This window comes from Equus quagga, chromosome 10 (assembly GCF_021613505.1).
Source record: "Equus quagga isolate Etosha38 chromosome 10, UCLA_HA_Equagga_1.0, whole genome shotgun sequence".
NCBI classification, from domain to species: Eukaryota; Metazoa; Chordata; class Mammalia; order Perissodactyla; family Equidae; genus Equus; species Equus quagga.
Genome location: NC_060276.1, coordinates 92,054,291 through 92,071,367, shown reverse-complemented (window position 1 = coordinate 92,071,367; position 17,077 = coordinate 92,054,291). Strand labels below are relative to the sequence as shown.

Sequence of the window (17,077 nt, the reverse complement as noted above, 5' to 3'; positions counted from 1 at the left end):
CTTAGGTGTCCAGTTTTGACTCATGTTCGCCTCTGAATACCAGAATGCCTAGCACACAGTAGGCACTCAATAGATGCTTATTGGATGAATGAAGGAGACAATTAATCAAAAGTTTGGAAACCTTAGTCCTCACTTTTTAAATTCTCCATTTATGAATCTCACATTAAGATAGGAAATAAAAGACCTGGTTTCTGGTTTTATCTATACTGCTTACTGTCTTTAAAGTGAGAGTCATAATACATCACAAGTTAGTTTGAAGGCCCAAAAGAGATAATAAATAGTAATAAAAACATTTAAGTATCTTATAATCTAGCATGAAATTGGATCCTGAGCAGTATGTACAAGAAACTATGTTCCTGCCTTTGAGGAGAGGCTGGTCCAGTTGGGTGTAACTATGCACAGCACCACAAATGTAAAAGGAGATGGCATGAGATGTGTGGGATGATTCTGCGATGTTTATTTTTTCTGGAACATAGAAATGTTGTGTTGAAGAAGGGATTGGAGATGGATAACATAAAGGAATGGCATGTCTGTGAAGCATTTAAGCAGGAATGAACCTGTTTTCTAGAGTAGTGTTTTCCAAATTTGGCAGTATATTAGAATAAATAGGAAAGCTTTAAAAAATATCATTGTGTAGGCCACATTCCAAACTAATTACATCAGAATCTGTGGGGGTGAGACTTGGGAATCACTATTTTTTAAAATCTTCCCGGGTGATTCCAGCGTATAGCCAAATTTGAGAACAAATGTTCTAAAAAAACCTTTGTTTTTCAAACTCTAATCACCTGGAGATTTTGTGAAAATGCAGAATCTGATCCAGTAGGTCTCAGGTGGGGCCTAAGATTCTGCATTTCTAGCAAACTCTCAAATGATGCTGCTGTTCCTAGAACAAGGACCACACTTTGAATAGCTATTTTCTTAAGGTGTGTATAAATAGATTACATATCAGGTAGTTTAAGAAGGGACATGGAAATAGCATTTATTTAGTACCTATGTGCCAGGAACCATGCTGGTAACTTTACATATATTTATCTCATTTAATCTTAAAAAGTCATCTAAGAATATTATTATTCTTATTTTTAGAAAAAGAGTATTATTCCATTTGGACTAAGATTAAGTGGGTAAATCATTGCCTAAGATTGGACAGCTAATTCATGATGGAACCTAGATTCAAACATGGCGATGTCTGACAGCAAAGCCCATAGGTCAGTGGAAATCGTTGGAAACCCTCAAGCGCTAAGCAGAAGCATTTGGATGCTGAAATGGCAGTCAATGTGTTTGTAGTAAACTCCTCATTCGATCACTTAAGGAAAGTTCCCATATTGCCAAGTTTGATTTCACACTCTTGCCTCACGTAGTACATCTAGGCAAGTGAAGAACATGCTGTTGTGCATACCTCTAGACTGCCGTTGTACTCCAGTGTTATGGTGTCAAAGATATCCTGGAGAAATTAGAGTAGAAGGTGAATAAATACTAATAGCAAAGTCCTAGTACTAGTGGAGAATGTCAAAATTCAAAGTTAAAAAACATTGTATTTTTCAACTACTGATGTCAAAGGATTGTGGATTGTAGAGGGAGAAATTGTGTTTTCTGAAAGCATTGGGCTCTGACTCCTTGATTCTTTCAAATATTCTTCCGAATGAAAACCATCCCTTGAATAAAGATAGCTCTGCTCCTCTGTTGTTTTTTTATCAAGTGATTTTTTTCTCTCCTTCCAGGAAGCTGAAAAATGAACTCTTAGAAGCAAAACGTAGAAGTGGGAAGACTCAACAAGAGAGCAGCAGAGTCTGTGTTCACTGCCACAGACACCTGGGCTTAATATTTGACCGGGGAGACCCATGCCAGGCCTGCTCGCTGAGAGTGTGCAACGAGTGTCGGGTCTCAGGACTTGATGGCAGCTGGAAGTGCACTGTCTGTGCCAAAGTCGCGTGAGTTTCTTGCCTTTGCGTGGAAAGCCAGATTTGATGGCTGAAGGGATTGGAGTGGGGAAAGAAAAAAGCGTACTTAAAATTTACGGATAGAAATGGGATTAAAAGTATAGCCCAACCACAGGCTCAACAATGCCTTGGCAGGGCTCTGGGGTGTGTGTGTGTGTGTTTGTGTGAGAGAGAGATACAGACAAAGACAGAGAGAACAGTGTTTTTATTTTTAAAAACTATAAAACATAGTAAAATGGGAAGCCTTACAGAACGAGGGCTCTTTCTGTGTTTGAAAACTACCCACAAGCTTTCTTCTTTTAGAGCCCCACTTGGCTCCACATGGCTTCTCAGAAGGCAGACAATTCCTCTGAGACATTCTTAAACATTTGGAGTGACTGGCATGATGAGTATGAAATATCCAGCCTGCTCTCCACAGCAGCCGAGGAGCAAAGCTGGAGTAGTTCCTGAATTTCCTCTAAACCTAGTTCTTGAGAAAGGGCAAAGGGCGAGAACCTTCTCATTCACCTGTATGTGTAGCCTGTGGGAACCTAGTGGCCATGGGTTTCACTCTGCCAACTTGGGTGCAAATCAAGAATCATTGTTTTGTAAGTTCAGTTAAATTGGAGTCTAAGCATGATAGGGTCTCCACTATGCCTGGGGCCTACCAAACTTCATCCTTTTGAGAAATCTCCCCCTGGATCAACTAGTATGTTTTCAAGATCTCTTCATCTCTTCTACTCTAGGAGGTGCCTAATAATCTCATCTCAAGGCAAATTTGGGTTGATCTCTCTTTCCTGTGGTTGGCATGGGGGATGCTAGCATCACTTCAGGTTGGTTCGTTTGGTTGGTTGGGTTTAGTTTGTCTTTCACCCTCACAAACTCATCCTCTTATAGGAGTTAAGAGGCTATCTTAGGAGAAAAAGTGCATAGTTTAGTAGTAAGAGTGAATGACCTTCCATTTCCAACTGGTCTGAATGAGTACTACTGTGTTCTCTCGAGGACTCCTATAGTCAGTGATTGCATGATTTAACCAATGTTATTTTTCCTGTACTTTTTCGTAAAAGTGATACTGAACTGAGTAATTCATATTATGTTTCAACACTGGATTGAGATAAGCAGTTCTAAATAAATGAACCTCTTAAGTTGTTGTCTTACTTTCTTTGGATACATTACTTTGATTTACTTAAGCAACCATCTTCAGTTCTTTGTCCCACATACATAAATTCCTTTTAGTACTTCTTTCCAATAATTAGCAAACATCCTTTGCCATATCTGGGGGAATGAAGACTGATGGAATCATTGATATATGGGTTGCAAACATAGCCTTTGTCTGTATTTGTATTCATTTTCTAAACTGAGTTTAGTCATCTGCAAATCAGGATGCAAAAATAATGCTGGATATCTTCTTATTTTTTCCCATGAAATAAAATTATTTACTTTGGATATTTCTCCATATACCTATCCAGAAATAGTATCAACAATGCATTTTGCTTTCTACTTAAAAGTCACACGATACATCTGTGACTCAAGTAAGTAATGTAAAAGTTGCTATTTTAGACCCTGGACACTTAGAAAGTTTGTCTCACTGTGGAGTAATGGGTTTCTCCAATTCTCCCCTTAATTTGGCATTTCAGAGTTGGATATAAAAGCTCTTCCAATATAGTCAAATAATGAGTCACAGAGGAAATAATAAATTAATGGACAGAATTTCCTCAATTTTAATTTTGCAGGAGCATTTGTCCTTCTCAGCTGTTAGTGACCACTAGAAGACAACAAATCGAATTAACGAGAAGCAAAGAAATAGAAATAGAAAAACTTGGAAGGAGACTAGCATCTTTGTTTTTTTGTAGACACATATGCACATGGCCTTTTGTTTTTATCTAGAGTCAACTTACACAAAATGACATACACATACATACACAAGTAACAAGTGTACAACAAGATTTCTCAATTTCAGCATTACCAGTATTTTGGGCAATATGATTCTTTCTTGGGGAGGGAGGGACTGTCCTTTGCACTGTAGAATGTTTAGCAGCATCCCTGGCCTCTATGGTCGTACCCATCCCCGTTTCTAGTTGTGACGGTGAAAAATTTCTCCAGACATTGCTAAATGTTCCCTGAGGAGCAAAAGTCGCCCCTGGTTGAGAAGCACTGGTGTACAGCTTGGCTAATGATCACAATTTCTATGTAACGATCACTCAGGTGAAGAAATAGAACATTACTAACACCCCAGAAGCCTTTCTCGTTCCTCCTGCCAATCACCACTCCCTTTAAACTCCCCAAATAGGACCACTATCCTGTTAACACCATAGTTTGGCTTTGACGTTTTTATACTTTATATAAATTGAATCATACAGTATGTGTTTGTTTATAACTTCTTTTGGATAACATATTTGTGAGACATCCATTTCTGTTGCATATAGCAACCATCTTTTCATTTTCATTGTTTTATGATACTACTTTTTATAAACATATAAAGATTTATATACCATTCTATCTCTGGATATCTGGGATGTTTTCAGTTTTTACCTCCTACAAATAATGTTATTATAAATATTCTTGTGCATGTCTCTTGGTGCACATGAGTATATATGTCTGTTGGATGTATACATAGGAGTAAAATTGCTGGGTCAGAGTATACGGATATGTCCAGTTTCGGTAGATGATGCCGAATAGGTTTCCAAAGTGGTCATGCCAAGTTACCCTCTCACCAGCAAGGCCTGAGCATTGCAGTTGCTTTACATTTTTACCAACACTGTTTTTTTCCCATTTTTGTAATTTTACTGGGTGTGGAGTGGATTTAACTTGCCTTTTCTGTATTAAGGAAAATGAGAATATTTTCATATGTTTATTGACCATTTCAGTATCCCTTTTTGTGAAGTCTAGTTTAGGTCACTTGCCTATTTTTCTATTGGATTGTGTGTCTTTTACTAATCGAAGGAGATCTTTGTGTATGCTGCAGACAAATCATGTTGGTTACTCGTGTTGCAGATACTTTCTTTTACCTTCTGACTTGCCTTTTCCTTCTCTTACTGGTGCTGTGTGATGAACAGAAACCTCTAATTTCTAGTAACTCAATTTGTTTGTATTTTCCTGCATAAGTGGGATTTTTTTTTCTGTATTCTGTTAAAGAAAACTTTCCCTAACTCCTAAAACATGAAAATATTCTCCTATGTGATCCTCTATAATTATTGTTTTAACTTTTGCCTTTAGATTTAAAATCTACCTGGAACTGATTTTTGTGTGTGCTGAGTTAGGGGTTCATTTTTTTAAAGTATTGTTGACATACAATATTGTATTCATTTCAGGTGTACAGCATAGTGATTTCACATTTATATACATCACGAAATGATCCCCCTGATTAGACTAGTAACCATCTGTCACCAAACAAAGTTATTGCAACATTACTGACTATATTACCTTTGCCGTATATTACACCCCCATGACTTATTTATTTTGTGACTGGAAGTTTGTACCTCGTAATCCCCTTCACCTATTTTGCCCTTCCCTCCACCTCCCTCCCCACTGGCAACCACCAGTTTGTTCTCTGTATCTATGAGTCTGTTTCTGTTTGGTTTTGTTTGTTCATTTGTGTTTTTAGATTCTATGAATAAGTGAAATCATATGGTATTCTTTCTCTGTCTGACTTATTACACTTAGCATAATATTCTCTGATCCATCCATGTTGTGGCAAATGGCAAGATTTCATTATTTTTTATGGCCAATATTGCTGTGTGTTTGTGTGTGTGTGTATCTCACAACTTTTTTATCCATTCATCTACAGACACTTAGATTGTTTCCATATTTTGGCTATTGTAAATAATCCTGCAATGAATATAGGGGTGCATATGTCTTTTTGAAATAGTGTTTCTGTTTTCTTCAGATAAATACCCAGCAGTGGAATAGCTGGATCATATGGTAACACTATTTTTAACTTTTTGAGGAATTTCCATAATGTTTTCCATAGTGGCTGCATCAGTTTATATTCCCACCAACAGTACACAAGCGTTCTCTTTTCTCCACATCCTCTCCAACACTTATTTCTTGTCTTTTTGATAATAGCCATTCTGAAAGATGTAAGGTGATATCTTGTAGTTTTGATTTGAGTTTTCCTGATCATTAGCGATGTTGGGCATCTTTTCATGTGTCTGTTGGCTGTCTGTGTATCCTCTTTCGGAAAATGTCTATTCAGGTCCTTTGCCCATTTTTAAAGTCATATTGTTTGTTTTACTGATGTTGAGTTGTGTGAGTTTTTTGTATATTTTGGATATTAACCCCTATCAGATATATGATTTGCAAATATTTTCTACCATTCAATAGGTTGCCTTTTTGTTTTGTTGATGGTTTCTTTCACTGTGCAAAAGCTTTTTATATTGATGTAGTCCCATTTGTTTAGTTTTGCTTTTGTTGCCCTTGCCTGAGGAGACATATCAAAAAGAAATTTTGCTAAGACTAATGTCAGAGAGTTTACTACCTACTCTTTCTTCTAGGAGTTTTATGGTTTCAGGTCTTACATTTGGGTCTTTAATCCATTTTAAGTTTATTTTTGTATATGGTGTAAGAAAGTGGTCCAATTTCATTCTTTTGCATGTATCTGTCTAGTTTTCCCAACACTGTTTATTGAAGGGACTGTCTTTTCTCCATTGTATGTTTTGCCTCTTTTGTTGTAGATTAATTGAGCATACAGGTATGGGTTTATTTCTGAGTTTTCTATCCTGTTTCTTTGATCTGTGTGTCTGTTTTTGTGCCAGTACCATACAGTTTGGATTACTATAGCTTTGTAATATACTCTTGAACCAGGGAGCGTGTTGCCTCCAGCTTTGTTCTTCCTCAAGATTGCTTTGGCTTTTCAGGGTCCTATGTGGCTCCACACAAATTTTAGGATTATTTGTTCCAGTTCTGTGAAAAATGCCATTGGTATTTTAACAAGGATTGCACTGAATCTGTAGATTGCTTTGGGTACTATGGACATTTTAACAATATTAATTCTTCCAAACCATGAGTACAGTATATCTTTCCATTTATTTGTGTCATCTTCGATTTCTTCCATCGATGTCATAGTTTTTAGTGTACAGGTCTTTTACCTCCTTGGTTAAATTTATTCCTAGGTATTTCATTCTTTTTGATGTAATTGTAAATGGGGTTGTTTTCTTAATTTCCCTTTCTAATAGTTTCTTTTTAGTGTATAGAAACAAAACTGATTTCCGTAAATTTATTTTGTATCCTGCAAGTTTACTGAATTCACTTATTCCAATAGTTTTTTTGGTAGAATCTTTAGGGTTTTCTATATATAGTATCATGTCATCTGCAGATAGTGACAGTTTTACTTCTTCATCTCCAATTTGGATGACCTGTATTTCTCTTTCTTGTCTGACTGCTGTGGATAGGACTTCACTACTGTGTTGACTAAGAGTGAGAGTGGGTGTCCTTGTCTTGTTCCAGATCTTAGAGGAACACCAAGGGATTTGTTTTTATATTTTAGTATGGAAATCCACTTGACCCAGCAACCGTCATTGAAACGATCATCATTTTCTACTGCCCTACAGTGTCACCTTCACAAATCAAGTATCATTTCTGATCACTCTATTATGTGTCTAATATTGTGCCAATGCCACATTATTATTATTATTATTATTTGCTGAGGAAGATTGACCCTGAGCTAAAATCTCTTTCCAGTCTTCCTCTATTTGGTATGTGAGCCACCCTCACAGAGTGGCCACTGATAGACAAGTGGTGTAGGTCCATGCCCAAGAACTGAAACCAGGCCACCGAAGTGGAGCATGCTCAACTTAACCACTAGGCCACTGAGGTTGGCCCACTGCCACATTATTTTAATTATTGTAGTTTTATAATAAAATTTTATATCCAGTAGAATTGCCACTTTGTTCTTTTTGTTCAAAATGCCCTGGCTATTATTGGCCCTTGGTATTTTCATATAGATTTTAGAATCAGCTTAACAATTTCCACAGAACCCTACTGGCATTTTTATAGAAATTGTATTATATCAGTAGATACTTTTGGGGAGAATTGGTGTCTTTCAATATTTAGTCTCTCAATCCACAAACACTATGTGCCCCTCCATTTATTTGCCTTTAATTTATCTCAATAATATTTTATACTTTCCTGGTATGAGTCTTATATATTATTAGATTTATTCAAGGTATTTTTATGTTATTATAAATAGTATCCTTTTTAAAATGGTATTTTCCAATTGTTTGTTGTTTGATATGTAGAAATGCAATTGATTTGGGTAGTCTGATCTTGTATTCAGCAATCTTGTTAAATTCACTCATTAATTATAACAATGTCTGTGGAGGCTTTCAGATTTTCTTTATATGTAACCATGTCATCTGTGAAGAATGACTACTTTATTTCTTCTCTTCTAATACTTATATCTTTTTTCCTGCCATATTACATTTTTGTTTTCAATTGTATTGATTTCTGCCTTGTTCTTTGTTTTTTTCCTTTTACCTTCTTTGGATTTAATTTATTTCTCATTAACAATTTTTTGATTCTGATGTTTAGATACTTGATTCTCCAGCCTTTGTTCTTTTCTAACGTATGCATTTAAGGACATGAATTTCCATGTTTTCGCTGCATCCCACACATTCTTCTATCAGTTACTTTTATGATATTCGTTTCATTACATTTTCTAATTTTCATCATCTTTTTATTTAACCATGAGCTATTTATAATTATCTTTCTTAATTTCTAATTTCATGAGGATTTTCTGTATCTCTTTTTGATATTGATTTCTAGCTTAATTCCACTGTAGTCAGAGAGCATAACTCTGTATGATTTCAATCTTTGAAATTCGACCTAGTGGATGGTCAATTTTGTTAAATGTTTCCTATATCCTAGGAAAAAAATGAGTTCTGCAGTGTTGATTTGAGTATCCTAGATATGTCTATTAATGATGTTCGTTAATTGGATTGTCCAAATCACCCATATCTTTACTGATTTTTTAAATCTATATAGTCTATCTGATATTGAGGTATGTACTAAACTCAATAATTGTGAATTTTCTATTTATCCTTTTAGTTCTGATAATATTTGCTTTATGTATGTTGAAATTATAGTCGTGAGTGCTTAAATATTTCAGATTGTTTTATCGATGTACAGAAACCTTTATCATTATGAAAAGTCCCTCCTTATCTCTAGTTATGATATTTTTCTTAAAGTTTACCTTGTTTGTATTAGTATAGCTGCATCAGCTTTCTTTTGGTTAGTATATGCTTGGTAAATGCTTTTTTATCCTTTTACTTTCAACCTTTCCGTTTCTTTCTCTTTTTTTTTTTTAAAGATTTTATTTTTTTCCTTTTTCTTCCCAAAGCCCCCTGGTACATAGTTGTATATTCTTAGTTGTGGGTCCTTCTAGTTGTGGCATGTGGGACGCTGCCTCAGCATGGCCTGACAAGCAGTGCCCTTTACACGCCCAGGATTCGAACCGATGAAACAGTGGGCTGCCTGCAGTGGAGCGCGCGAACTGAACCACTCGGCCATGGGGCCAGCCCCTTCGTTTCTTTATATTTAAGGTGTATCTCTTTTAAACAGCACATAGTTGTGTGTGTGTTTTAAATCCTGTCCAACAATTATTGTCATTCAAGTAGGATATTTTTTCCATTTGTAGTAATGAAATTACTCAAGTATTTTACTTAAAACCTACCACCTATTTACTTGCTCCTTGTCCCATCTAATCTGTTCTTTACCTTCTACTTATTTGCCTTCATTTAAGTTGTCTAAGTATTTTTTCTATTTATCTCTTCTGTTATTTATACATTTTTTTAATCACTCATCTAATGATTACTCTAGAGATTTCAACACACATTCTTGACTTATTAAAGTCTAATATAAATTAGTACTTTTGGCACTTCCAAGATAATACCAGGACCTTAAAATCCTTTGATTCCCTTTACTCCCCTCCTAGTGCTAATGTTGTATATTTTAAATATCTGTATGTCTATCTATATACACACACATAAGTATTTATACTTATAGAGATATATACATATATATATAGTATTTACTATATACTATATATATAGTATTTACTATTTATATATATATTTACTATATATATATATAAATAGTGTATATACTATATATAGTATTTAGTATATATATATATACTTTGCCTTAGTGCATTCAGGCAGCTATAACAGAATACCATAGACTGGGTGGCCTATAAAAACAGAAATTTATTTCTCATAGTTCTGGACGCTAGAATGTCTAAGATCAAGGTTCTGGCAGATTTTTGTCTAGTCAGAGCCTGCTTCCTGGTTCATAGACAGCTGTCTTCTCACTGTGTCATCCTATGGCAGAAGGGGCAAGCAAGTTCTCTGGGGTCTCTCTCTTTTTTTGTGTGTGAGGGAGATTGGCCCTAATCTAACATCTGTTGCCAGTCTTCCTCTTTTTTCTTGAGGAAGATTGTCACTGAGCTAACATCTGTGCCAGTATTCCTCGATTTTCTGTGTGGGATGCTGCCTCAGTGTGGCTTGACAAGGGGTACTAGATCTGTGCCCGGGATCCAAACCTGCAAACCCTGGGCTACCAAAGCAGAGTGTTCAAACTTAACCACTATGCCACTGGGCTGGCCCCTCTGGGATCTCTTTTATAAGGGCAATAGTCACCTCCCGAAAGCTCCACCTCCAAATACCATCACATTCGGGATTACATTTCAACATATGAATTAAAGCGGGACACAAACATTCAGTCTAACATACTTAGTCTCTGAAGATATTATTATTGCTATTTTGTAGTCAATATTCACTTAGATTTACTATGTAGTTACCCTTTCCATTGCTCTATATTTCTTATTACTATATCTCTATGGTTCTATCTGGGATAATTTTCCTTCAGCCTAAAGGGTACCCTTTCGTATTTCCTTTAGTGTAGTTCTGCTAGTGGTAAATGCTCTCAATTTTTCTTTTCCTTAGCATGGCTTTATTTCACTCTTAATTTTGAAACATGTTTCTGCTGGTTATTGAATTCTAGGTTAGAAGTTATTAACTTTTAGTAATTTGAAGATACTCCATTGGCTTCTGGTTTCCAGTGTTTCTGTTAAAAAATCCGGTGTCAATATATCACTTCTCCTTTGAATGTAATGATATCTTTTGACTACTTTTAATATTTTCCACTTTTATGTTAGATTTTCAGCAGTTACTATAACATGTGTAGGTCTAATTTTCTTTGTATTTATCCATCTTGGGGTTTCCAGAGTGTCTTAAATCTGCACCTTTGATGTCTTTTGTCATGTTTGATTATGGGAGAAATGGTATGGGGCCGTGACACTCGAAACTTATTTAACTTTGTAAACAGAATAGCGATAAAAATAATTTCTTATATAATCTCTATCCACATATTGCTTTTTCCTCCATTCTCTCTCTCTCCTCTACCCCAGGTAGTCCAAATATGTATTTTAGTTCTAATCAACATCTTTCATATATCTCTTATAAATATTCCTTTCTATATTTTCTATCTTTTTATATCTCTGAATTCATTTTATATATTTTTGTCTGACCTGTCTTTCAATTCACTAATCTTGTCTTTAGCTGTGTCTATTTAATTCATAGTTTATTTCATCTATTTAATTCATAAATTCAGTTGTATTTTTCAATTTTAGAATTTTCACCTTCTGTTATTTTTCTAACTTTCTGCTAACCTTCTCACTCTTCTTGTAATTTCTTGAATAAATCATCTGTAATTATTTAAAGTCTATGAATTGTAGCTCCATTATCTGAGTCCCCTATGAGACTGATTCTGTTGTTTTTCTCTTGCTCTTGGTTTTGGTCACATCTTGTTTTCTCATAAACCTGATAATTTTTGTTGATGGACAAAGTATTTGAAAAATTGTAAAGCTTAGTGAGACTCTATAATAATAGGTATCTAGTGAGAATGAATGCTTTTTCTTCTAGTAGGGAAATAGGACAGTGCCACTAGATATTCAAGATTACCTTAATCGAATCAGAGATTGAGATAATTGCAAAATTGAAGCCTCATTCTCTGTGAGTGCTGATCTATTTTTGGATCATATTTACTCCTAGGGAATAGTCTTTCAAGGTCTCAAAATACACCTGTTAGGTAAGAGAGGCAATTGATTTTATATTTTATAGATAGTGTAAATAAGAACACTAAGAGATTAGAATGTGTGTTAGTAGAGTTTGAATATGTATCAAAGATTTTTGTTTGTTTCTCCACCTAGCTCTTTTACCACCAGACTCAGCCAAGGCAAGGCAGCCATTTCAGGGCAATGAAGAAGGAAATAGAGTTTTAATGAATGACTGGCCTTCTAATTGCAGGGTCTAAAGACTTGTAAGGAATTTCGCAATAACTGTTTCTCCAGTTCTTATGCAATATTATTTTATTTGATTCCTAGTATTTAATAATTTCCATTGTTTTATTCCATTACTGTTCACCCTCTTTTCTATACCCTGCACCGTCATTTGCTCAGACAAAGGTAACCAGGGACTGTGACTCATGAGCCCTTCAATCAATCGGGAGTTGCCTCAAGCATCTGTGTGGGGAGAGGAATTTTATATTTAATTTCTAAATGCCACTTGTAATTACTGAAGCATGCTTTTCAATACAGAACCCAAGGGGCTTGTGTATTCACACATTACTAATTGAAAATTTTGCCGTCAACTTGTCTGCTACTCAGTATGGATGGTAACTGTAGGTCTGACTCACACAAACTTTCCCCTAAATCTTGTCATGTCAACATTAGTTATATTAATGAGAGATAAACTTTTAATGTGTTCAGTCAATGGAATTTGGAAGTTGTTTGTTATAGAAGCTAGCCTGCCCAAACAAATACAACTCCTTCCTGTATTTCTTCCCCTTAGTACTTATATGCTTTATATCTTATTTATCTTGTTTATTATCTTTCTTCCTCCACTAGAATATAAGCTTCATAACCATGAGGGCAGGGGTTTTTATCTATAATATTTACTGATATACTTCTAGTGCCTAAAAGAATGCCTACAGTAAGTACTCAGTGAATATTTGTTAAATGATTAGATGGATGGATGAATAAGCAAATGAATGGATGTATGTATGAACGAATGAATAAATAGATGGTAGGGTTCCACTTAAAGCATTTCAGGCTTAAGCAAAATATGGAACAAATGTGATTTTCTTCTGTCAGGAGCATGAGGTTAAAAAAAACATGAGCCATGCCAAATATATTTGCCCTCTGAACAGAATAAATTTCCAGCTGTCATGGAAAATATAACTATAAGACAAGTTGTTGTTAGAAAGGTATAATAAATAATAACAAATTGAAAGTTCTGTGTCTTCCTTAGGAGATGTTAATGCATCAATACAGAACTTCTGAATCACTTGTACTTCTTTTATTGGTAAACAATAACTTAATAAACCCAACCATCCACCTATCCAATTAATCCATCCATCGACCCATCCATCCATTCCTCCTACAACACTTATTGATAACCTGTCATTATACTAGGGGATAAGGATGCAAAGATGAATAAAACATGGACTACCCTCAGTGGTTTCATAGTCTGAGGAGGAAGATGAGTTTATTACATTATTGTCTCATTAGTAGAGTAAATTCTGTCTTCATGCATTAAAATGACCTGAGGAAGAAACAGAGCTTTCAATGTGTGATTCTTATACCTCTATGACAACAACTTATAATTATATCCTTCTGGGAAAGCTGGAAATTTACATGATGAGTATTTAATTTGACATACCAAAATCTCTCCTCATTTTTAAAGCTGAAAACAAAGACCATTACTTTTCCAGTATTCCAGCTACTAGTCTGTGTGATCTCAGAGACTTGAACTGTATGTCGGTAATGGAAGTATCTTGCTTGCTGTTCATGGAGTGGTTTTCTAAGAGGAAGCATGAATGATGTTTCATTGGCAGTGAACACCCTTTGTTTGTTGTGAGAGGATGCTGCAGCACCACTGGGCTGTCTCCATGTTTAATAGACCATAAAATTGAAATTCCCACCCTGACCTCTAAGAGATGAGATGAGTCAGAAAGTGACTCATTCTCTAATCAGCTGGAAGCACAACCTTTATTGTCATTTACCTTGGATTGGGTAAAAGTAAAGAGATTTTATTGCTGTAGCACTGAAACGATTACAGCAAGGACTGATGGAGGGAGGCTACCTGTTACAATGGGCTCAGCAGCCCTTGACATTTTCTCCAGCCCCTTCTAATTCTCACAAGTTGGTTGCTGCAGGTCGAGTTTTAAAACTAATTCTGTAGAAACAGAATGAAAGGGACCCTGACGCAGCCAGTTAGTTCATTTTGCCATCTTAATGAGACCTACAAAATTCCACATGATTATGTTAGCTGAGGCAGTTGCCATCCAACACAAAAACAGTCATAGTAATCATTTTTCCTAATTAGCACCCCAGTTGAACTCACAAAGACCCAAAAGATAAAAGTGACATGGCAGGGAACCAAAAAACGAATATTTCTAATATAGTATTGATGAGCTGATCTTATATTCATGCCATGTTATGACATTTCAAGCTACTATATGTCCTTGTGAGAGTCTTTTTTTTTTTTGAGGAAGATTAGCCCTGAGCTAACATCTGCTGCCAATCCTTCTCTTTTTTTTGCTGAGGAAGATTGGCTCCTAGCTAACATCCGTGCCCATCTTCCTCTATGTTATATGTGGGATGCCTGCCACAGAGTGGCTTTATAAGCAGTGTGTAGGTCCGCACCCAAGATCCAAACCGGCGAACTCTGGGCTGCCTAAGTGCAAACTTAGGAGCATACAAACTTAACCACTGTGCCACTGGGCCACCCGGTCTTTGTCTTTTCAAAGAAGGAAGAAGCTGATGTTTTTGTTTTTGATGAATTGGTAATGATTACTGAGATAGATGAAATATAACCAAAATGGTTGAAATATGAGTCTGTCAATAAACTTGAAAGAAGATAGTGCCAATGGTTGGAACATATATGGAGAAAATGCAAGAGGGAATGTATAACTCTTTGTTATGAGAAAGAGAAAAACTGATCTGATACTGACATGTAGGCCTTGATGTTGTTAGGAGCTGACCTGGCACTCACAGGCAGGCCATGGTGTTCTACTGTAGGACATAAACGATCTCAGAGCACCAGCATCCTGTAAGATCACTCTGCAACCATGACGACAAAATAAGAACACTTCATAATCTTGCCTAAGCATAGACAAAAACACGATGACCGTTCAAGCCGCAAACTACCAAACATCCCCCTTTCCTGGCTAATGCGAATGGCTTGCTGCTTCCTTACCAATTACAGCTTTAGTCTTGTTCTAGTCTGCCCTACTTCTGGATAAAACTTGCTAGGATACCAATCATAGCATTGTCCCCACTTCCTGACATCACCTGATCTAGAGCAAATCCCTGCTCCCTTGAACTCTCCCTAAAATTACCTAACATCAGCCCAAATCTTATATCCTTTCAAATGCCCTCTTCCTGAGGCTCCCCATGGTTCTTCATGGCATGTGTTTTCCTTCACTGCAGTGAGCAAAACTCTCAACATGTTCAACCATAGGTGGGTTCCTAGTGATCTTTGATCTGATGGGTATTGACAGTTGCCACATAGTCATTTAAAAATCACCCCTAGTTTAGCAAATTTCCATAATCTAGCTACAAAAGAGAGATTCACATCAGAGTAATCCCACATTTGACCCAGAGATTTTTGGAGTGGGAAGAAGCTGTTTTGTGTGCCTTGACATGCTATTTTCAATCACCTATTACACTCATGCGTCACTTAACGACGGGGATACATTCTGAGAAATGTGTTGTTAGGTGATTCTGTCATTGTGCAAACATCAAGGAGTGTACTTATGTGAACCTACGTGGTATAGTCTACTACACACCTAGGCTATATGGTACTAATCTTATGGGACCATTGTTGTATGTGTGGTCCATTGTTGACCAAAACGTCTTTATGCGGCGCGTGACTGTAACTGTGCAGAAACCCCCCTCCTTTTTAGAATGCTTTGTTCACTGTGGCGTGGTATCTTGATACCTACATAGACTTGAGGGATTTTTTTTAATGTGAAAATATCATACATATCGAGAGACTCTATAATGCATATGTATGGTTTAAACAAAAATGAAAAGAGTATCCATGTTTTCATCACCCAGTTTAAGGATGAGAGCATTCTTGTCTCGCGTTTTTCATTCACTTGCTTTACTTTATGGTTTTACTGCACTTAGATGTGTCCCTAAGTAATATATTTTCTAATTTTTTTGTTTTTGAGTGCTTTAGCAATGGAAATCATACTGTATGTATTCTTTGTGACTCTTTTACCTCTACATTTTTTGTGAAATCTATCCATGTTCATGTGAATACCATTACATTCACCTTCACTATTGTATCTTCCTATAATGTACCTATTTTCTTATTGATGAGCACTTATGTTCTGTCAGTTTATAATGTTATAAAAAATGCAGCTATGCCATTCTTGTGCATATGGCCTGGCCTGACAAATGTGTACAAGAGTTTCCATAGGGTGGAGTTTTTAAAACTGTGGGTCATGACCCATTGATGTGTTGTGAGAAACATTAAAAAAAAGATGAAATAGAATAGAAAATGTCAATAAACATATATATGTGTGTGTGCATATATGTATGTGTGTGTATATGTAAGTATATATGTGTTTATTTTCTGGATTATGATATAAAATGTATTTCTTACTGTGACCTTGGCCAAAAATTTTGGAAAGTCTTCTGTAGGGCGTGTATCTAGGAATGAAATTGCCGGGCGAATGGTATGAGCATTTTGAGCTTTGCAAGATACTGTTAAATTGTTTCTCAAAGTGATTGTACCAATTTAAACTCCACCAGCATTGTGTAAAAGTTTCCTTTACTTCACAATCTTACCAACGCTTGGTATCATGAAAATTTTAAATTTTTGCTGAACTGGTACACATAAATGGATATCTTACTATGATTTCAATTTGAATTTTTCTGATTACTAGTAAGGTTAAGCATCTTTTCATAGGTTTCTTTGCCTTTTTTGGTTCCTTTTTTCTGATGTGCCTATTTATGTATATTGCCCAATTTTCTTTTAGGCTGTTATTCTTTTCCTCACTGATTTGAAGGTTTTTTATGACCCCCTTAACCTCTAGAAATGCTTTTGCCTTCAAGTCTATTTCGTCTGCTATCAAATTTCTTTTGGTTAATATTA

At 35.9% G+C, this 17,077-nt stretch overlaps 1 protein-coding gene across 7 annotated transcripts in view; it reads left to right on the top strand.

Moving 5' to 3' along the window:
• SYTL5 (synaptotagmin like 5) overlaps positions 1–17,077 on the top strand; it is a 261,691-nt gene that overhangs the window by 126,606 nt on the left and 118,008 nt on the right. For all 7 annotated transcript variants that reach the window (XM_046673686.1, XM_046673687.1, XM_046673684.1 and 4 more), the window contains one exon: positions 1,719–1,928. In XM_046673686.1, coding sequence (XP_046529642.1) covers positions 1,719–1,928 — 210 coding nt within the window. The remainder of the gene's footprint in view (positions 1–1,718; positions 1,929–17,077) is intronic.